At 47.3% G+C, this 23,601-nt stretch overlaps 1 protein-coding gene across 3 annotated transcripts in view; it reads left to right on the top strand.

The window, feature by feature from the left end:
• The window catches only part of Mfhas1 (malignant fibrous histiocytoma amplified sequence 1), a 90,515-nt gene that overhangs the window by 56,030 nt on the left and 10,884 nt on the right, over positions 1-23,601 (top strand). For all 3 annotated transcript variants that reach the window (XR_004389793.1, XM_032919489.1, XM_032919488.1), the window contains one exon: positions 19,064-19,190. Coding sequence is in view for 2 of the 3 variants with exons in the window: in XM_032919489.1 (XP_032775380.1) it covers positions 19,064-19,190 (127 nt within the window). In the remaining variant the exon portion in view is untranslated. The remainder of the gene's footprint in view (positions 1-19,063; positions 19,191-23,601) is intronic.

The raw sequence follows: 23,601 nt of genomic DNA, 5'->3' as shown, positions 1-23,601 counted from the left end.
CTACTACCCAAAGACTATACCTGGACTGACCCTGGACTCTGACCTCATAGGTAGCAATGAATATTCTAGTAAGAGCACCAGTGGAAGGGGAAGCCCTTGGTCCTGCCAAGGCTGGACCCCCAGTGAACATGATTCTTGGGGGGGGAGGGCAGTAATGGGGGGAGGATGGGGAGGGGAACACCCATATAGAAGGGGACGGGGAGGGGTTAAGAGGACGTTGTCCTGGAAACTGGGAAAGGGAATAACAATTGAAATGTAAATAAGAAATACCCAATTTAATAAAGATGGAGAAAAAGAAAAAGAAAGGTGCTTATGTATGGAGGATGGAGGGTACAGTGCCTGTGTATGTGTGTGTGTGTGTGTGTGTGTGTGTGTGTGTGTGTGTGTGTGTGTGTGTTACACAGGCCATAGCCCTTCAAATCCTCATTCCAGCAGTTTGGTTTGAGCTGGGCCCTAGCCGAAGCCAGAGGACCCTGCCACAGCTGGCTGCCTTCTGAATTAAAAGACTGGCATCTTCTTTGGGGCTTCTCAAGGGCATCTTGTGCATTGAGGGGAACCAGCCAGACTTGCATGCCCAGCAAGGGTAGCTGAAAATGAATGGAGTGTGGAATTTGAGCAGTCAGCTTCCTCCAGGACATAGCCTTCCTCTTCCGCCTGCCCCCTGTTTACTTCCCCAGGAAATGGGGCTGGAGCAAGGAGGGGGCCTCCCGGCTGGTCAGGAGTCAAACCAGAGAGAGCAGCACCCATGTAAATATTTAGGTCTGGCTCAAAGTTACGGAGTGGTGAGCTCTGAGAGGGTCCTGTTTTGCTAAATGGGGAATGAAAAGTGCTTACATGGAAGAGAGGATCCCAGGAGTCACTAGGCGGAGGCAAAACGATTGCCGAGCTTGGGGTATGAACAAACAAACACAGTGTTTCTATTTGTGTGAATAAACGTCACCTTTTCCTGGTGGGGACAGGGGTGGCTTGCCACTGTTTGCCTCCCTCTGGGGTTACTCTGCTGTGCTGAAGTAAATGTCGTGCCTTCTGTGTGAGCGCCCAGCTCTGACCGTAAGCACCGTATGGTTGAGCTCCTGTAGCAAGGTGAGAAATATCCCTGGTGTTCTGCTTTTTTATCTTTTCTTTTTCTTAGTCTTTCCCTTTCTGTCCCCTTGGCCTCGGCCATTGTGGGTCTGCTGAAATGGCGAAGGATGCGGACGGAGACTTAGGGAGTGGCAGATCAGTGGCTCGGGAGAGCCAAGGATGCGTTTGCAGGCTCCGGTTGGAAGGTCGTTCTACTTCACATGGAACTGGCACGGATTTGAACTTGAGACACCTAGAAAATTAGGTAGCAACTCTCCCTGCGTGGTATTTCCAGCCACCAGTGACTATTTAAAGCTAAATGACCCTTGAGATAAACCAGTTCAGTCTCTTCCTTTTAGAGCTGATGACTGAGGCCAGAGAGGAGTAGCAAACCAGCACGAGAACCCAGCTTCTTCCCTTTCCTCCCAGGCTTCTGCACCAGGATTCTCGAGGTAGAAAAACAAACAAACAAACAAACAAACAAACAAACAAACAAAAATCATGTTCAGCATGAAGTCAAGGGTTTGGGAATTTCTCGTCATAATTTATTAGAGCCGCAAAATAACTTGCAAGTAAGGACAGCTGTTGAGAAAGGTAGCCTTCGGTACAAGTGGCATCTGACTATTGGAGTGTGGGCTAATCTGACGTGGGAAACCAGGGTTCTGGTGAGAAGAGAGCAATCCTCAGAGCCAAAGCACAGGAAGCCACCCCAGATGTCCCTGGGGGCTAGCCTGGGTCCCCATGTTCTTCCCCGACTCCCCTCCTTTATGTGCTTGGTCCCAGAGGCAGCGTCCGTCTCCACTGCCCCCGAGTGGTGGGTGCACCCTCTTATTTTACTGTCAGTTTCCCTTTCCCCGTCTCCATCCAAGAGCCTGTCCCCATCTAACTCTCTGGCTTCCTCTTGGTCACTCGTCCCATTTCAACTGTTCCCATCTTGGTCCTCTATCTCCGCCTTGGTCCACTTCAGTCCACCATTACCATCTGAATACAATGCGTCCTTATCTCAGTCCCCCAGCGCCATCCCCTCACCCTGGCCATGGCTTAGTCCCCTGACTTACGTTGGGTCCCTGACTCATTTAACCTTTTGTTCTCCTCGGTCCCTGACTCATCTCCTCCCTCTGTCACCGTCACCATTTTAGTGACCCTTCTCCATTTCCATCTTCCATCCCCTTCAGCAGCTGACCCAGTCCCCATCTAAGTTGCTGGGCTTGTCCTGTCCTCTGCCCCCATTGCATTCCCTCTGGCTTTGGCCTCAAACATGGCCGCCTTGCGATATCATCTCTGCTGCTCCCTGAGGACAGGCTCTCTTTCCTTTTTCCCTTTTTTCTGCAGCTCTCTGCAGCCATACAGGATCTGAACACCTCCTCCTGACTCTTGACTCTAGTTGCCCTTGCCCCAGCCCCCAGACCCATCCTGTCTCTCACTTCAGTTTCTCACTCCCCTGGGAGCAGTGTGGCTGTCCTACCAGAGACTTGGGTCAGATCTATCAAACCCATTGCCCGGGACCCGCTGACAGAATGGAGTAGACACCGAATCGCCTTCCGCTGATGTTACTGCACTGCCTGTTGATGCAAGGGTTATCTGAAGTTCATCAGATCCTATTACAACAGCGTCCCTTACCTGTAGGATGCCTGACCTCTTTCAACTGTCCTTCCAAGATCTACAGTGCCCCTAGCACTCCTCTGATGATGCAGGGTCCCCCCAATATGATGTCTCCCTTTCTTATATGCCTTGCGGTGTGGCTGTATGAAGCTGGAGTTTATCTGTCCTGTTTGTGTTTGGGTGCCTGTTTTGCATCAACATTCTTGTGCCCTGGGACCCCTGTTAGGGTCAACACAGGTTTTGACCTATCCATATGATGACTGGATCACTGCTGACATTACTAATGGTCAGGTAACATGTACCATGGGGATGCCCCCGATGAGGGGGTAGTTTCTACCCCTGAAGGACAGATCAGATAGTGAGGGGGTTTCTCGTGATACTCAATCCACTATATAACACTTAGCAACTGCTTCTTTGGGGAATTTACCATTTGACATTTTTGGATTGCAAATAAAGGAAGAGAAACCAGGACTGCCATTAAGTCAAGTGGGGCAGTGCTGTGAGAAATGGCAGTCTTTGGCACCTAGGTGATTCTAGGAACCCTGGATTGGGGATCTGCCTTCTACTCACCAATGGCTTGCTCCAGTCTGGGTGCAGATGAAGGCTCCTCTGCTAGTTTGAGGTCCTGGAGACACCTAGGGACGTTGTAAACCATTGCTACTGGCTAGTGAGACTTTTAGAAAGCCACACCCCTTATTAAAAAAAATAAATGTGGGGCTCTGGCATAATTGATCAGTGGTGACTGATTTGTATTCTCCCAACCTTAGGCACCCAGAGGGGCTTCAAACTGCCCGGAAGACCACAAGTCTGTCTGGGAGGCGAATATTTCTACCCCAGCCTTCTTGCGTAGCGAGTACTTGTGTTCTGCAGATCTGCACTGTTGAAATCTAAGAACCAAGAAATGCAGGGTGGAAATAGGTTTAGTGTAAGCGCCCTTCCGTTTTCCCCCACCCCTCCTGATTAAGATTCTCGGATCTGCTGCCAGACAACCTTAGAGGCATCTGTAAGCTTCCAGAGAAGCCACTAATCCCCCCTCCCTGCCCCCACCCCGCGATCATTCTGTCTCCATCTGGCATCTGCCCCTGCACACCCAAGGGATGGGCAGGGAGTGGCTGCTGGGCCTGCAGACCCCAGCAGGTGGAGAGTGTGTCCCTGTTACTGTGGCCAGCTTCTGCCACTGCTCTGACTCACTGTCTCTCTCCTGTCTGCCAGCTTTGAGAGGCAGGGATGGACAATGAAACTAGAAGCATCTGCATGCTTGTGAGTTTTTCTCTACTGCCGTTTTGTCTTAATGAAATGTATGGTTTGGGTTGGTAAAAGGCCTCCAGAGTCTTATTTTGGGTCATTTGATTCCAGCAAACAGTACTATAGTTTTTGCCTGGAGTCATAGTCCATGCTTGGCCAGAGCCACCGTTTAAAGGAATGGCCAGAGGCTAGAGGTTGGCCATGGGAACCACTGATGCAGTCCCATCCACTGTTGCATGTAGCTTTTCCCTACCCCACCTAAGCTCCAGGGTCAGGCTGCCCTACCAGCCCCCACCCCGTTTCCCTTGAATCCACGGATAAAAGACACGCAGTTGTTTGTTTTTAACTTGCCTTCTTGGGCCAATTGCTGGACGCTACTGTCTCCTGCCTGGAAAACTCTGTCCTTATCTATGCTCTTAGCTCTGCTCCTCCCATTTGCCTTAATTTTAGTCGCTCAGTTAAATCTAGTCCCTACAAAACATCTCTGACCACCCGCCTGTAAGAGCAGCCTCTGTGGCTGGCTGCTCCTCCCATGGCTGCTTAGTTCTTCTCTCTCCAAAGCATAGTGAAGGGTCTTCACCACCCTTGCGTCTCCCCTTTTCCTTCAGGGACCTGGAAGTCCTGCCTGAACCTTCTACTCAACAATGGGCCCATGGTTATTTTTAATGACAGAACAAGAAACAGTTGGGGAACAGGACCTTAGCATCAGAGCCACCCCTACACAGGACCCAAGAAGGATGGCCTGGAGAAAAATCATAGAGGTTGTCCTGGGAATTTGAGGATTCGGCTCCATGGAGATGTGAGGCTGCTGATTAGGAAGTTGAGGGAGGGAGTGACATGGGGGTGGGGGACAGTACAGCCTCATGTATGTACAATTGTTTGTGTGAATGGCTGGAGGAATACATTGAGATTGGGTGATAGAGGCCCTTAGTAATAAGTACAGTTCATTAACAGCAATGTGTCAGATAAAGAAACAAAGGTTGTGGTTATGCTTACAGCAGGAGCATATGAGGAAGAGAGAAAATTAACGAAATACCATTTCGTGAGGAAAGCGAAGATGAGTAATGAAGGGTGCATACACATCACGCAAATTTACAAAGAGGGGGAAAAAGGAGAACTGAATAGATCATTAAAAAAAAGTGCTTATATTAACTTCCATATGAAAACTAGCACACATGAATAGACCTTTATGATTAAATATTTAGAAGCCAAGCAACGGGGCTGGAGAGAAGGGTCAGCAGCAAAGAGTACTGGCAGCTATTCCAGAGAACATGGGTTCAATTCCCAGCATCCACACGGTGGCTGATAACTCTCTGTAACTCCAGTTCCTGGGAATCCAGTGCCCTCTTCTGTCCTCCGTGGACACCGGCCAGGAATGGGTACACAGATTTTCACGTAGGCAAAACACCCATACCATATACATGAAATAAAGATAAATAATAAATAAAATGTAAGCCAAGTTGTTTATATTACTTTCACACGTTTATGATCATAATAGCTGACAAAGGCTAAAAGTGTATGCTAGCTTCAGTCTTGGGGGGTTCAGCCTATTATCTTGGAGGGGAATCCTATTATCTCAAGGAGGGCACGGTGGGACAGTGCAGTTTATGATGGTGGAACTTGAGAGAGAGTTATTTGTATCACAGTCCGACAGGAAGCAAAGAACAAGGCAGGAACCAGGGCCAGGGATAAGTTTGAAACGCTCCCCCCTTGATGACCTACATCTGTGGGTAAGCTCACCTCCTAAAGGTCCCCTAAACTCCCTCCTAGCCACTTGCTGGAGAACAGACATTCAAAATGTGAGTTAGTGGGGAGACACATCAACTCCAACCATAGTGTTGTTCCAGGGAAGACACTGAGACAATTAAATTCAGATAGTTGTTGAACACTTTGATTAGGGTGGCTCGAACTCACAGAAATTTGCCTGTCTGGTGCTGCGAGTGCTGGGATTAAAGGCGTGTGCTGCCACACCCAGCATGGTTATTTTAAGCTTTATTTTTAGTAGTACAGAGTGTAAATGGTACCAAATGTCTGATGAGGATTTGAGCACCATAATTTCTCCTTTCCATGAATTCCTCATCCTGGAGCAGACACTATGACTTGTCTTTGGTCACGAGGTACATAGGGGTGCATGTGGATGCACGTGTGTGTGTGTGTGTGTGTGTGTGTGTGTGTGCATACCTGTGGTCTCTTTCTCACATACATGTACACACGCACACACACACACACAGAGAGAGAGAGAGAGAGAGAGAGAGAGAGAGAGAGAGAGAGAGAGAGCACTCTCCAGCCCTTCCTCCCTGGCTGTCTGATGTCACCGAACTGTGAGAAGTGGTTTCATCCAACCAGCGTTCGAGATCCTGTCACCCACCTGTTCTTGGTTGTTTGCTCAGAACTCAGCTTTGCAGTGAACCCTCTGGACTGCACCTGCAACGTTCTGGATATACCCAGAACATATTCTGAGTAGAATTGCCAAAGTCCTGCCTATAGGAAACATAAGGAAGAATGAGGTCTCCGTAGAACATGTGCTACTTTGGAGGCAGAATGGGACACAGACTTTAGAGACGTAAGCAGGAACACTGAAGCACTTGCAGGGACTACTGTCTTTCCAGAAGTTACTTTGGCTAAAAGTTGGATTTTTACATGTTATTTGTGTGTGTGTGTGTGTGTGTGTGTGTGTGTGTGTGTGTGTGTGTGTGCGTGCGCGCGCTAGAATCTAAGGAAGGGTTTACACATTGCTGCTCTATGCCGGAGTCTAGGATCAGGTCAGTGCCAGTGTTGTCCTTTAAATTCCTTAAGCATTCCTATGAGATGTACATAGGCACTTTCTGCTCATAGTTTGCACGATACCAGGCCCCAGATGCCCTACTTACGTGGCATTGTTAGAGGCCTCAGAGATAGACTTGCTGAGGGGAACACGGTCACTCACTGCTTGAAAACCAAGCATCCGTTGGTGACGGCCTGTGCATTTTCCTTTCTGATAGCTTCATTAGACCGACCATCTCTGAGACAGACCGGCTCTCCTTAAAGAGCTTAGGTGTAATCTGGCAGTTTCTCAGCTCAAGAAACAAAGTGGTTTTTATTTTATTATTATTTTTGCTTCCATAAAAGCCCGGAAAAGACCTCCCTCTCTGAAATAATTGAGACTATTATGGTTATTATCAATTTTTCAGCTCAATTCCTCAAAAACGGTATAATTTTTAGAGCAGAGGGAGAGAAAATAGTGCCCATTTGAACTAATTTTGCTAGTCTTAACGCTAACTCCTCATGTCCTCGCTTCAAACCACCCGCCTGCCTCCTGGAAGGTTGGTAGAATACAGCTCACATTTACGTCACAGTCCCTTTAACCTTGTAAAAGGCAGGGTGTCAGAAAGAGAATGCAGGAACAAAAAGTCAGGTTTCCCTGAGTTGATACGGGGTACGTGAGCTGTTCATCCTGAATGCCACCTCTTCTACATTTGCCCTTAGCAGCAGTCGTTAGATACATGTCTAGATGACTGCTTGCCCCCTGGAACTTACAACCATCAGTTATCCTTAGCTCTTTGGACCTATGACACTTAGTAGCTATTGGTAAATGGTGGTGTCTCTCCATTATTCGATATTAGGTTGTTGATATTAGAACCACTTAAGTGAATGTACAGCTCTGACTTGGGTTTGACTCAGCGGGGTAGTCTCTTATAACCGTCACAGTGAGTCCTAAATGAAATAGCCATAAACAGATGCTTGCAGAAGAATCTCAGTGGGGTCAAGGACTTTGGGGGGGCGTTATGTACTGATGTGGCATTCCTGCCTTCCCACAAATGTGATCTAGGAGATGCCCCAGTTCTGTAGTGTAGAAGAACTTCTGGGAAAGAGCAGACAGACACAATGTGTTCCTCCTGTAATCTGTCAAGCATTTGATGTTCTTGGAGGTACGGTGCCTGCTATGTTCTGAATATCCGTGTCCCTGCGAGTCTATGTTTGGATCTAAGACATATGCTATGACGATACTGAAAGGCAGAGCTATTCAGAAGTGGTTAAGCCATAGGGCTCTGCCCTCGTGGTTAGAATGAGTACCCTCATTAAAAAGCTTGAGCGAGCTACCCACCTCCCCTTCAGCCAGGGGAGGGGACAGTGACATAGAACAGAGTGTTCTGACCTGACTGGAGTCCCTGCCCACCGGTGGCCTCTCATCCTCGATGAAGTCAGGCCCCTTTGGTGACCTCCATACTGCTTTCCAGACCCGAGTGCTTTCATGAATGTGGTTGGGTCCAGTTTGGATGCCTATAGCCCGTTTGCTGCTTGGTATATACCCAAGAAACAAAGAGCCATGCATGAAGATACATACAACCCCAGTACTGAGGAGCCGGGAGCGGGAGGATCACTAGTTCCGGGGCTAGCCTGGGCTACATAGTGAACCAAACAGAAAGAGAACTCACTCTTGCTCCCAGCTGCAGCCATCAGCTGCCAAAGCAGAGTCTTAGGAGAGTTGGGATATGTCCCTGTTTACACACGTGGGTGAAGGTTCCTTTTGGCCTTGAAGCTCTGTGTCTACGCGGTTTTTCTTCCAACCCTTAAGAACAGCCAGCCCCAGCTCCAATTTTCATTTCTCTCCCGTCCTCTCTTCTGGGGAAGGAGGGGTGAAGTTAAGAAGTTCATCTGATTCCTTGTTAGGAGACAAGAAGTGAATGCATGTCTCTGACCGTCCTGAGAGTTCCCAGCCCCCTCCTCCTACTGCAAAGCCAGAATGGTGCTGATAAGACCCACAGGCCAGCTGTTCAGATTGCAGGCCGTAAAACTTCCTTTTACTTCCCACCGAAAGCTAATGCGGGAGAGTGAATCTTTGAGTCTGAACTCCTCTGTGCAGGCTGCATGCATCAAAGTCTGTCTTGGAGCCTGGATCCTTTTCCCAGAAGTAGGTGACAGGCTATGTAAATGAAGAGTCACCTTTGAAAGCACTTCGGCCTGGCCTGGCGGAGCTGGCTTTTTATGATCTTGCTTGAGTATGAGAGTGGAAGGCTGAGGGGTGGGTGGAAGGCTCTGCCCTTCCCTCCCCAGCCCCTCAGTACACTTTGATCTACACTGCTTGTCTAATCCTCAGCCAAGTGCTCTGGAACTTTAGCCAGAGCAGGAAAAAGAGAAATAGTTTTCCTTTCTTGGGTGGATTTGTATTTATATAAACCCTTAGCCCTGAAAATGGGCCAAGTGGCAGGCACACGCTCTGAGGGAAGGTGCATTGGATTGAGTGAATGGCAGGAAGGGGCAAGGGCCCTCTACTCCTTTGCCCCCTGATGGATGAACTAGGGTCAGACAGTGTCTGGGGCTTTCAAGGGCCAAGGAGGAGAACAGGGTATGCCCTCTACATGTTTTAAGGACACAGGGGCAGGGAAGAGCAGGGCTCTTGGTTCTGGGACATTGTCCCTGTGTGTGCACACTTGCTGCTGTGGAGGGTGGGCTGCATACATGAAGGAGCAGCTCCCTGCACACTGGGGAGAGAGAGCAATGCGTAGAAGCCTTAGGTGTCCTCAGATTTCAGCAGCCATGTTGATTTAGTTGTGTGAACTTGTGGGTTTTGTCATTTGTTGTTGTTGTTGTTATTACTATTATTATTATTATTATTATTATTATTATTATTATTATTATTACTATATCAGTCCTCCTCTTCCTTGGACAGTGAGGTTGCCAATTTGCTATTGGCTGTGAAAGATTTCTTTCCATCTTTCCCGTCTCTGCTTGCTCTAGGATATAAGGTGACTTACTTTGAGACTCTAGAGAATTCTCTTATGGAATCTAAAGAAGGCCTTCACTCCTCACCAAGCCATATCATTTGTATGGCCCTGTCTGGGGCTGGGGAAGAGGCTGGGGAGAGCTAGTTGAAAATGCTTGCACTTCCTTGCTGTTTCCTACTTTTGAACCCAAAGCAAAGCCTTTCCTCATGGGTGACTCAGTTCCTCACCACCTTCCTTGAGCCCCTTCTTTCTCCAGCTCATTCAGAAGCTCAGAATGAGCTCTGTCCCTGTGCTGTCCTGAGATGTTTATTCTGGCCCAGCACTGTTATTTTGTATGTGGTAGAGCCTTGCTCTTCAAAGCGGAATCGTCCAGAAGTCTCCACCTGGGGTCTCATCCCTGGGCATTCCGGGATGCTCAGACATGAACCTTTGTTGTATGTGAAGGAAAGGGAAGCTCAGATCACCAAGCACAGGGAAGCACCGGGGTTTGGAAGCAAAAGTAGGGAAGGAGGCATTATGAAAAGGGGTAGGTTTGATGAGAGGGAAGGGGCTAACCTCAGGTGGAGTTTTCTGTTAGTACCTTTGCCCCTTAGTTTTTCGGGGTGGATTTTTGGCCACGCATTTTAGGGCACACTGCACTGTCTGTCTGTCTGTCTTTTAGAATATTTATGTAGAACATTTACATTGAAATATATTTACCCGAAATACCCATAGTTACACATGTACTCTTGTAAGTACCTCTATAAAGGGTTATTATGTTAATGCTGACAGAATTCGGGGTGGTTTTATTTCATATTTTTGACTTCATCTTCTATTTTTTGTTGTGTTAAAAGTAGAAAACAGATTTTTCGGCAGGTCCGATGGCTCACACTATGATACCAGCACTTAAAAGGCTGAGATAGGAGAACCATTGTGAGTCTAAGCCAGGTTACGTAGTGGTTTTCCTTCAACCTGGGTGATGGAGTAAGACCTAGTCTCAAAGAGAAAAATTTTTTCTGTTTTATTTATGAGAAAGATTTGCTTTTGTTTTTTAATAGAATCCTTTCTGTAGTCTAGGTATCATTTGGAGAACACCTAGCACAAAACCATCAATAGTTGATCATCCTGCCCCTGAGCTAGAGAGGGGCCTTGGCTTGTGATGTGCTGACATCGGATAGTGATTCAGAAAGTGTCACATAGACAGTGACACGGTTAATGGCAAACCCATCTGACCTCGAAGTTAGTACCACTGTTCCACGTTCACTCAGAAACATGCGGTTGGAGACATATACCCTGTGCATGAGGGTAGATGCAGTCACACACACAAGGAGCGTTCCTTTAGCCTAGGCTAGCCCAGCTCTTCTCTGTGGTCTCCACATGACATTTTCCTATCTGTCACGGGTTCCTTCACACCTTTCCTGCAGATAAAAGTCTGTAAAGGGAAACATTTACAGTTGGTTTGAGCCTTTCTGAAGTCACCTCTCGTTAATCTAGAAGAGTCCTGGGTAATTACCTCCAGGGACTCCAGCAACCAAGTGAAGCTCTTCCCTGACGAGCTTGCCTGAGATATTTAGTGTCCCCTTCCCCTTGTCTCTCCAAGGAAGAGAATCGTGTGTAATAAGTGAGCGAGTGTCGGGAAAGCTGGGATGGGACACCTGCTACTGCAGGGCCAGCCAAAGGTGGCAGCCATGTGCTCCCAAGGCATTGCTCAGTGAGACTGAAGGGTGGAGATGTTGCATGAGCCACCCAAGAGGCCATGATTCTGATCTTGGTTTCTCCTTCTACCTATCAAGTAAGTCAGGGCCACTTAATGGTTGGACACATTCCGCAATGTGAATTTTGAAAGGCAGCTGCAAAACTTGATGGTATGATAAAACGGTTAGCTTCTAGCTAGGTGTGGGAGCACCTCTCTGTGATCCTAGCATTCAACGGTTACCTGTTGGCTCTTTGGAACATGCTTTGAAGCAGTTAAAAAGTTAGTTTAGTGCTTCTTGATGACCAGATCATAGATGTTCACTGGAGATAGAACTGTTCAGAGTCAGAATAGACATGTGAATATTAAAAAAAAAAATAGACATTTTCTTCACTTTCGTGAGTTGACTAGAGTCCAATTTCTTGATGAAATTAAGTCATTAGTTTAGAAGAGGGTAATGATTTTGTTTTGTTGTTGTTGATTGGCTGGCTTTTGTTTGTCTTTAATTTCTTATATTTATTTATTTGAGATAGCATCTCACTGTGTATAACCCCTCGGCCCCCTCCTTCTGAATGCTAGGATCACAGAGAGGTGCTCCCACACCTAGCTAGAAACTAACCGCTTTATCGTACCGTCAAGTTTTGCAGCTGCTTTTCAAAATTCACATTGCGGAATGTGTCCAACCATTAAGTGGCCCTGACTCACTTGAGTTATTTCAAAGGCAGCCATCTGAGACAAACCCTGTGACCCGGAACAATATAACTCCTTGCAGGTTTAGGGTCTGCTCTCTGAGTCCTAGAACCCCTTAAAAGAATAGGTGACCTAGATGATTTAACTAAGGGCCGGCAGATCTCTGCTGATTCTGTAAGTGGCCTAGTCAGTTTCCCAGTGAACCCAGCGGCAGCTCTTTCCTGGGTGAGGAGTAGCTTTCCAAGGTCTCTATTCAGCACCCCATTCAGATTCCCGATCGTTCCACAGCGTGCTCGCCCACAGCGTGCTCGCCCACAGCGTGCTCGCCCACAGCGTGCTAGCCCACAGCGTGCTCGCCCACAGCATGCTCACCGTTTGTATGGGTTACTTTTATGTTACTGTGACATGACTTGCCAAAGGCAACTCAAAGGAGAAAGCACTTGTCTTTTGGTTTAGGCCATCGAGGTGGGGATGGTGTGGTGGCAAGGCCACTTCCTGACCAATGCAGACTTAGGGTAATGCAGCAAGTCACCCTACCGCAAGGCAGACAGGAAGTAGAGGGAGAGAGAACCTGACTCCAAACAGAGATAGACTGAAATTCCCTGAGGCGTCCCCTAATGGCCCAAGTCTGCCCTACTTTACAAAATTAGGCCATATCCCACAGCTTGTGGAAATAGCGCCACCTGCTGGGAACCGCGTGTTCAAACATAGGCACCTGTGAGGAGTATTTTACCTTCAATGGGTAACGATCCTCCACTTGTTCCCACACCCACAAAGACAGCTGTCACGAAAGTTTGCAGCCTGCTGGTTGATCAGCTAACCTTGGACTATTCTGGCCAGGTAAATGCAGGAGCCATAGTCCAAGGGCCTATAGCACAGACTGTCTAATGAGGCCAGAATCCCAGCCTCTTGGAGCGCCACCCCTCAGTGCCACATTTCTTCCCCTGCGTATTTCTTCAGCCTTTAATGTTCTCTTGTGATCTCTTCAGCTGTTAAATCCTGCATGTAGATAACATTTATTTCTACGAAGCAGGACTCTGTGCAATCTGTCTCTATTATTTATTTAATGTACATGAGTACACTGTCACTCTCTTCAGAAACACCAGAAGAAGGCTTTAGATCCCTTTACAGATGGTTATGAGCCACCATGTAGTTGCTGGGAATTGAACTCAGGACCTCTGGAAGAGCAGTCAGTGCTCTTAACCACTGAGCCATCTCTCCAGCTCCCTCATGACTATACATTAACTGAGCCTTTCATTCGTTTGTTCAGTCAGTCAGTCAGTCAGTCAGTCAGTCAGTCAGTCAGTCTCTTCTCCTATTGTCCAGGTGCACGTTTTCTCCCTAGATATCTGTGTAAATTTTATTTCAGTTCTGGACAGCTTTGTTGTTTTGCATGATATATATAACTGGCATCTTCAATCTAGAGCCAGTTGTTTGTACTGAACAAATATTTGACTTTCAACACAATGGCTTACGTTGTTGTTATGATAAATGTTTGCTGTTTTGCATAATATTCCCAATAGTGGAGAGATCTGATGAAAGGGGCTCATTTCAATAATCTGCTGTTGATGTTTTTGTTTAAGTTTTTAATTGGATATTTTATTTATTTACATTTCAAATGTTATCCCCTTTCCTGGTTTCCCCTCCAGAAACCCCCATCCCAGCCTTCCTCCTCCTGCTTCTATGAGGGTGTTCCCCCACTCATCCACCCACTCCCACCTCCCCACCCTAGCATTCCCCTACACTGGGGCATCGAGCCTTCCCAGGACCAAGGGCCTCTCTTCCCATTGATGTCCAACAAGGTCATCCTCTGCTACATACATGGCTGGAACCATGGATTACTCCTTGTGTGTACTCTTTGGTTGGTAGTTTAGTCCCTGGAAGCTCTGGAGGGTCTGGTTGGTTGATATTGTTGTTCTTCCTATGGGGTTTAAACCCCTTCATCTCCTTCAGTCCTTTCTCCAACTCATCCCTTGGGGTCCCTGTTCATGTTTTAAAATGTCCTAATAGGACCTGGTGTTATGTTTTTCGACTGAGGGAAAAGCAGTTGTTAGGAGTCAGCTGTCAGTCTCCTGGCACAAGTCTTAAGCCTGAGTAACGAAGCAATCTTTCACCGGGTTGAGGCCCACAGGAGGCTGCGTCGTGGTCTCAGTAGGCAGCAAGCTTCAGTCAGGAGGCTGGTGACATCTGTGTCCTCCCTGATGGCCACCAGTGCATACTTTCTCAGATAAAGAAGAACGATCATTCTTCCAAGCCAAACGTGAAATGAATACATGATTGAGACCAGGTAGTCCCCAAGGGCCCATTGACTCCAGATTCACATTAGATGAAGCTTCAAGATCTACATGGAAATGCTAGCCTCATGGTCTTCTGGCTGTGGAAGGCTTCTCTTGTAATTCCAGAGCAGCTCCCCGATAGCATGACACTTGAGAATGGTGTCACATGTCGTCATGTTATAAATAGAGCAATGCTATAATTTTTGTCAGAAATAAGGGCCAACTTCCTTTAAGCAGGCTTGTCTATGTGCTGTGGGTAGTGCGTGTGCGTGTGTGAGTGTGTGTGTGTGTGTGTGTGTGTGTGTGTGTGTGTGTGAGTTGATCCACAGAGATGTAAAGAGGTATGTTGGTCCCCTGGTGCTGGAGTTACAGGTGTATAGAGCTGCCCGATATGGGTGGGTGCTGAGACACAGACTCTGGTCCTTTGGCTGATCAGGAAACTCCCTAAACGAATGTCTGAGTCATCTCTCCAGCCCCATAAGCAAGTTTTAGAAAGCAGAACTATACCAGGCTATGTGTAATTTTTTCCCCTTAATCCGTTGCTATACTGCCCTATGTAAACATAAGTCTTTATAGTGCTCACCCACTCTGGGAGTTATCCCTTTAGCTCACTTTGCTATGGTTGACAGATGTGTAATAGAATCAAAGGTTTTTATTTGAGGTTTTTGTTTCTGTCGATGCAGAGTTTTGCATGTGATAACGGAATCGCATGCTTACATTGTGCTTCTTATGGAAAGTGGGAAGCTTTTGCTCACAGTCCATGTCAATGAGTTTCTGACAGCCGACTGTGGAGAAGGAGGTGGTCGGCTTCATGTTGATGCAGCTGACTGACTCAGGCATTTGTTCTCAACCTGCCGGGCCAGTGGGGATTGAACATCCCTATTACAGGGGTTGCCTAAGACCATCCAAAACCCAGATATTTTCAGTATGATTCTTTCTGTTTTTTAAAGATTTATTTATTTAATGTATGTGAGTACACTGTCGCTCTCTTCAGACACACCAGAAGAGGGCATCAGGTCTCATTACAGATGGTTGTGAGCCACCATGTAGTTGCTGGGATTTGAACTTGGGACCTCTGGAAGAGCAGTCAGTGCTCTTAAACCACTGAGCCATCTCTCCAGCCCCCTCAGTGTGGTTCATAACAGTAGCAAAATGACAGTTATAAAGTAGCAGCAAAAATAATTTTACGGTGGGAGGGGGGTGTCACCACAACATCATGAGGAACTGCATTAAAGGGTCGCAGCATTAGGAAGGTTGAGAACCCACCAGTCCAGCTGGTGTCATGGAAAAGAGCCATGGGCTATCTTCGGAATAAAGGGAAATTTATTTAGGCTTCTGATTTGGGAGTCAAGTCTAAGACCGGGCAGCTCACTACTTTAGGTCTTGTGCATGAATAGCACATCATGGCAGAAGCACCCGGGAGAGCAAGCACTCACACCTCCAGCCAGGAAGCAGGAAGAGAGAAGACTGAGGTTCTACACTCCCACCGGCATGTCTCAAGGTCTCAGCTTTGAAGACCAGCAGCACCTACCGACCAGACCTGCCACCCCGGGGATCACATTCTGACCTGAGGGGCACCCAGCTCTAAACAAAACTGTCTGCTGGTTCTGTCAAGAGGCGGTAAAGCTGCTGCTTCTGTAGAAGTTGGTAGCCAAGGCTTTAAAATATTCGAATTATTTCCAGTTCTGTCTTGCAGAAACTGCCCTGGCCCTCACCAAAGGCTACAGTATCACCAACAATAAAACAGCGGTGTGTGGTTGGTGCCAGGGACCCATGCAAGGGAGGGAACTTGGCACCTGCAGTCCTTATCTGGGTTCTCGGGTAGCTCAAAGCAGATGAAACTGAGAACTGTATAGTATGTCCATCAACTGGAAGAGAATTTCCGGGGTGGGGGTGGGGAATAGGGATGCCCAGGCTGTGTTCCAGCTTTGGGGGTGATCTCAGGACTTTAAATGAAAAAAAAATACAATTATTGCCCACATATGTAGCAGATGTGCAGCTTGGTCTTCATGCAGGTCCTCCAACAACTGGAGCAGGGGCTGCCTCCTTATTTGTTGCCTACCTATAGATCCTGTTCCCCTACCTGGGCCACTATGGTCTCAGTGAGAGAAGGTGCGCCTAGTGCTGTAGTGAGTGACATACCTACCTGAGGGCATTATACCTGGCCCAGTGGCAGCTCCCAGAAGGGGAGGAGGGGAGAGGAGGAGGAGCAGTGAGAGGGAGGACTGGGAGGAGGAACTTTAAGGGGAAGGACTGGGAGGTGGAGCTTCGAGGGGGAGGACTGGGAGGAGGAGCTGTGAGAGGGAGGACTGGGAGGAGAGGGTGCCTGATATTGGAATGTAAAGTGAATAAATAAATAATTTTAAAAAAAAACCACCAAAGAGGAGCCAGGAAGGGGGTGGCTAGGACCAGCTGAAAGCCCTCTGCTCTCAAGGCCCTGGTAGTACTGTGAGTCACTGTGTGCTGCTTGGATTTCTCAGACTCGCTACTCTTAGCAACTCTGTTAAAACACAGACATCTGGCGTGTCAGTGATGCTAGACTGGCTAGCTTCCAGGTTTCAGCTCCACCTTGCTCTTACTCGGGTTATATTCCTTTGACACCATTTAATGTTTCTGTTTGTAGCTGGCATCTTTCTGTGTCTGATCACCTCCTAACTGGTATTGGAGGACACACAGCTCTGACACATAGGTATCCACGGGACCAGCTAATGGTGCTAAATTAACTCTTGCAATAGTTTGATTTTTGCAGGAATTTGGTGAGCGGACTAAAATTAGATTCTGTTCTTGTGCAAAGAGGCAGAAAAATGTTCTGCTCAGGGAATTAATGTGCCTCTCAAAGTATAAATACATCAGTGCCTAAATTCATTTTAAAATAGTGATGTTAGGCAGTCCCTCCAGGAAAGATGCATCCTGGTTAGAGAAGCAGTCCCCGCCTTGGGGAGGCACTGAAGTCTGGTAGCAGAGGGGTCCCCCATGACTGCCACCAGTTGCTGGGACCATCTCATAACATTCCCAAGCTTGCTAGTTTTATGTCCACTTGACCCAAGCCATAGTCATTCCGGAAGAGAGAACCTCAACTGGGGGAAAAAAATGTCCCCACCAGTTTGGTCTCTGGGCAATCCTGTGGTACGTTTTATTGATTAATGATTGATCTGGAAGACCCAGCTCCCTGTGGGACCCAGCACTGTGGGCAGCGTTAGCTCTGGCCTGGTGGTCCTGAGGGCTGTACAAAGTAGGCTGATCAGGCCAGTAAGCAACACTCCTCCACGGCCTCCGTGACGTCTCCTTCCTCCGGGTTCCTTCCCTGTTGGAGTTCCTGCCCTGATGTCCCTTAGCAATGGCATGTGACCTGAGAGCTATAAGCTGTAATGAACCCTTTGCTCTCCGACTTGTTTACGGTGGTGGCGGTTACCACGGTAATAGAAACCCTATTTCTAAGAGAGACAGCAGATTCTTCATTTGCTACACGCTCAGTGGGATGTGGTAAACACTGATGTGGTGTTCACACCGCGATCCTGCCTCAGTGTGAGCACACGCTCCATCACCGTGAGCTCGGCGGAAGGTGAGGTGTTCGGAAATACAGAATTTTAAAAGTGTGTGTGTGTGTGTGTGTGTGTGTGTGTGTGTGTGTGTGTGTGCGTGTGTGTCGCACATGCCATGGTGGGTATATGAAAACAGAGGACAACCTTATGGAGTGGGTTCTAGGGATTGAATTCAGGTCATTAGGCTTTTGCTGAAAGGACGTGAAACACAGAGGAGCCAGCCACCTTGCTGGTCCAAACTTCAGGATTTTGAGCAAAAGGACTTTGCGTCATTGTATGTCAGCTAGACTCTGGAGTCTCTAGAACGTCAAATGACCATCCAAACTGATGGATTCCAAACTGATGGGTTCCAAACTGATGGAGTCCAAACTGATGGATTTCAGCAGGGTCTTTCCCCCATTTGGTATGCTTTCTGTATCCTTGGTTTGAGCGGCTCACTTCTAGGTCTAAGCAGGGCTGTCAGGCAGAAACACGGACTACCATGAACCAGATCCTGACAGCTGAGTACTCTAACTAGGAAAGCCTGAGGCTGGGCCTGAGGATGGGAGGAGGAAGGACAGGTTCCCAGATGAGGGACTGACAAGGAGGAAGCTATGGAGTGGACGTCTCTGTTCCTCCCGAGGAGCTAATGATCTCCGTGCAGAAAGACGATGTGCAGTGTCTGATTTCCTTTAGGTATTGAGTTAATTTATTAAGTTTGTCACCTGTTTCTACTAGGCCCACATTAGTCATGAGATAATCCTGCGTGCTTTAAAGTCAGCACTCGGGAAATTCTCCTGCTGCGGGATGCTGGTCCCGCTGTTTACCATGTAAACACCTTGAGCCTACCTCATGTTTGCACAGAGCTTTTGCCTTGAGCACCGCTAGCTCTGCTGAAACCCCATAGGCCTAAACCTTCATTACGAGCCCTGCATTGGTAGCCCTGCCTGGCTGATCTCAGGAATCAGTCGGAAGAGAATGGTGGGCAGGTGAGCAGGATCCTGGTCAGTGCTTCCTTTGTCTGGAGGGTCTACCTTTCCACTGCCACCATCATGCCTTGAGAACTGTCTCCGTGGCGACGTGCTGAGCATCCCAGCAGCCAGAGCTAGAGAGCTAGAGTCCAGCCATGTTGGTTCTCAGTCTCCATGTCTGAAGACTTCATCAGAGCCCAGTTCTCCCTCCTCACCACAGATGTGCCTTACTCCTTGGAAAGTGCCGTATTTCTCCGTGTAAATTAGCCCTGCACTTTGGGGTTTCTTTCCTAATGGGTTTTTCCTCTCTTCTTTGCAGGGGAGTTGCTGAGTCAGCCCAGGCCAGAAGGGGTGGCAGAGATCATCTGCCCCAAGAACGGCAGCGAGCGCGTGAATGTGGCTTTGGTTTACCCACCTACACCGACTGTGATCAGCCCTTGTTCCAAGTGAGTGTCCATAACCCACTGGCCCTTGCACCTTGCTGCAGACTCTGGCTCTGTACTTGTGATAACCCAAAGCCAAGTTCAATGGTGTGTGCGTAAACCTTGAGAAGTCAGTTATCGCGAGCAGCGAAATAGAAACTTACTTTCCTCTCTCTGTGTGAGGTGTTTTACTTTGCTTTGAAAGTGATGCTATTCAGATGTAATCCGATGTATAATTCATAAACCGCATAGTTTACTCATTTCGAAATGCAATATGTAGATTCTTGGTTTTTAGTCTAATTTCAGGCATTTATAGCCAAAAATACATGCCCCTCTCCCAGTAGCTTTAATGCAGAGCCTTGTTGAAAAGGTATTAGGGTGCAACAGAACCTGGTTCTTGTCCCAAGTGAGTTCCTAACTGTCATTGTAGAATTAAGTGGGCTTGACTTCAAAGGATAGCAGGGTACCATTAAATCAGAAAAGCCTGCAGAAAATCTATAATGATCTGATTTTGCAGGGGCCTCTGATTCTCTATTCAAAGCAAAGCCTGTGAGCTGGCTACAACCTTCCCCCCAAATGCTCTGACAGGGAATGCATTCGTGCAAATAGTCACACAGGATGCATGCTACCCGTTCTACAGGAGATAGATCCTGTTGGCTTGAGGGGTTTATTTATGTGCTTTTATCACACTGGAAAGCAAGGGACTGCTTCTAAACTGAGATGAAATGACTCTGAGTTGGCAAAGCAGCAGCCACAGACCTTTCTGGCTCGAAGCTCATTCATTGTCTTGGTGACAGCTCCAGTCAGGTGGCTGCACTCAGGCAGCAGGCTTTACTTTTTCTTCCTGGTTTGTAGGCCATATAGTGTTTGTTCCTTCTCTACACACACACACACACACACACACACACACACACACACACACACACAGATTCACACACAGAGAGACGCAGACATGCACACAGACATACACAGAGACACAGACATACAAACACAGAGACAGATTCACACACAGACATACATACATGTGCACACACAGAGAGAGGGACAGACAGACAGACAGACACACACAGACAGAATCGCACAGAGACACAGACATGCACACAGACACACACAGAGAGACACAGACATAAATACACAGGGAGACACACAGACATACATACATGTACACACACAGAGAGACAGACAGACAGATGGATGGATGGGGACACACACACACCCCAACTTATTATAGGGCTTTAGATAATTTGCGCTTGAGAACTGTGACCTCTCTATCATCCATACAGACAATGTAGGTATGAGGACAAAACCGGACTGTCTTCACCGGGAACTTGCTGTCTGGTCACATGCCAGAGCTTTGTGGTAGGAGCGTCATCCAGACAGGGGCAGTTCCCCTCCTGTGGTGTGTGCTTCCTGTACAGCTGGATCTCTGTGATGTTAGAAGTCAGCAGTAGAAGGGAAAGCCCCCATTTCCTCCAAATTGGGCATCAAGCAAAAGCTATTCAATATACCTGTGCCGGAGGCTAGCCCAGTGCACTGAGGGAAATGCCTCTCTAACTCTAGATCCTGGATACTCTTTTATTTAGCCTGCACCCAGCAAAATTCCTCACTGAGGTCTCCCTAAGAAATCGGGGTCGTGAAATGCTTCTCAGATTTCACGATAGAACCACACAAGCTCTTGTTAACCTGCGTTTCCGCTGCCCTGAACATGTCAAAACCCAGGCACTGCCCTGCCTTGCAATTTCTCTGAATGTGTGCCTACTGCTCCTTGCCTTTCAGATACACCAGGACGGGGATAAAGAGGTGTTATAGAAGCAGGGTACAGAACACAGTGCATACTTTGTATTGATGTAAATGTCCGTGAGCCACTGGACACACTAATCAATTGTTTTCATACGGATCCATGCTGTTTAACAGACAAAATAGATACAAGAGTTAAATATCTGCTTGGACCAGACGCCCTGGTAGCACAGAGCCAGTTTATCAGTCATTCCCACGGGTGGCTTCTCGTTCTACCACAGTAAGACCCTGTTTACCAGCCTGGAAAAAAGTCATGTTATCAGCCTCGCCCTGACAGATTATTGAATCTAAATGAGCAGCCGGCTTCGAATTGAACCCAATTCATCAGAGTTGGCTTAGACCTCTCTAGTTTCGGGAGGGAAATACCACTGGGGACTGAACCCCTGTTGTCATAGCAAGGATACCTCTTGGCTGTATAATTTCTCAGCTCTAGGTGAAGGACCGCTCCCTAAATATGAAAGTTTTGCATCCTTGACAAGACTTATATTTAAGTATGGAGACAAGGAGAAATGATCGCTCTCATGGCCATCAGGATAAATAAAAGTCAGTGTCTGTAATCCAATCAGAAACTCATACTCTGAAGCAGTACAACTCTAGTCATGAGCACTAAACAAAAACAAACATTCAGGCTAGACTAGGCTCACTGGAATGTCTGAGCCACAGATAGCAGTCAAAGAGTTTAGCCACTGAGTCTTACAGTTTTGGCCCAAGGCTGAGGCTTGGTGTCCAGACAGGACCAGCAATCCAAAGCACTGCCTTTAAGCTCCAGCTTCAGTCGTTCTCTATGAAGTGATCTCTACCTCTCTAGCAACCCATACAATGTAGGCAGATGGGCAAGACTTGACTTTCCTCACAGGGCACATGCATCAGGATGTACGGAGAGAAAGTAGCTTCCTATGCATCTTTGAAGAGACGCAGAAGTCACTCAGCTGGTTCTAAAGAACATGCGTTAGACTTTATCTCTCTGACCCCCACCCCTGTAAGGATACCCTTTAAGCCAGGACTCTTGCCCTTTCTCTGCTGGACCAGTATAAAGCCAACGGCAAAGCAGAACCTGGGACATATAGCAGCATGATCAGATGCTCCTGTCTGTTCCACATGTGATGAGGATGATATTCCGTTTACTGTTCACATCAAGAGAGGGTGAGGAGTCCCAGGAATCCTGTTCATTGTGTTGGGAGAGCAAGTGCTAATCGCAATAGTCCCAGGTACCAGAAACACCCTACTCTGTCATTGATGTCAATCTTTTAATGCTTTGGGAAAAAAGTCTCTCCAAGCCATCATGTGTCTGGTTTCCTTTCCCCTATAGCCACATGTGAAATAATGATGCAGTAGAGTTTATAAACAAAAGAAGAATCAATGGTTGTTATTTGGTACTTTCTTATGGATCCCAAACTTTTCTATTTCTCATTTGAAAAAAATTTCCAGGCATACAGATTTAAAAACAACAAAAAGGTGTATCTATGGGGAGAGAGTAAAGATGACTCTGCAGTTAAGAATTCCAACTGCTCTTGGAGAGGATCTAATTTTGGTCCCCAGCACCCATATGGGACAGCTCACAACAGTGTGTAACTCCAGTTTATGGTCTTCTCTGACCTTTGCACATGCGTGCGCGCGCGCGCACACACACACACACACACACACACACACACACACACACACGAATGCATGCATGCACATGCACACAAATTAAAGTACAAAAAATTTCCAGATGTTTCTTCCCTATGAAGAGAGGTGGTGCAAAATAAGGAGTAAGTAGTAGGTCTTCAGGTTGAGGCTCATAGTAGGTCTTCCAGGAAGGCTCCTCTGTGTGACTTATGGCTGTGACTGGTCCTGGTGGTGGGTAGAAGAGCTCTCTCCCAGAATTCCTTTGGGAAGAGGTTTCAGGAATGGGTGCAATGATGTTCTTCTGCCTGCCCTTCTTGCACCAGGGGAGAAGCAGATGCCTGGAGGCATCTAGTGCACTTTGCTAATCTACTTGAATGAGGGTTATTTCTGCATTTTGTATGATTGTGAAGGATTTGACATGGGATGACCACACATTTGACAGCAGAGGGGTTCAAAAAAGAAACCAACAAAATCTTCCTTGACATGGATTATGTCACAAATGACCCTAAAGCTCTGTTGAGATCTAGTTTATACAGTTCTTGATGATTCTCAGTGTATGTTGAATGATGTGGCCCCTGTCTTATTTCAAAGCATCTTCATCACCCCAAGAAGAAATAGGATTCTAATTGCCATTACTTGTTTATTTTAATCTAAGTGTCTAATCTAAGGTAGTTTGTGTTGACAGTGCCGTTTAGTGTCTTCTTCCAGAATGGTTTTTGGTGTCTGGTGTGTTGATGTCAAGCAGATTGTTGACTCTGACATAGGTTCTCATAGATCCTTTGTTACTGGAATAGTTCAGTCCAAATGTAATGAAGGAAATTGGCACCATGTATCACTCATAGCCCCCTGATCCTGGGTGATGGAGGAGAACTAGGGTACCACAGAGGGAGGGGAGGAGCTTCCTTCAGAACTTACTGGTTGTAGCCTTTTGACAGCTCAGCAGCCACATATGCTAATCCCTGGATGTAAGGAATTGGTAACTACTTGGGCATCATAACAGAGCCGCCATCTTCTTGTAGACACCAGAATC

The sequence above is a fragment of the Rattus rattus genome, chromosome 13, assembly GCF_011064425.1.
Source record: "Rattus rattus isolate New Zealand chromosome 13, Rrattus_CSIRO_v1, whole genome shotgun sequence".
Classification (NCBI taxonomy): Eukaryota; Metazoa; Chordata; class Mammalia; order Rodentia; family Muridae; genus Rattus; species Rattus rattus.
This window is presented reverse-complemented; position numbering and strand designations above follow the sequence as displayed.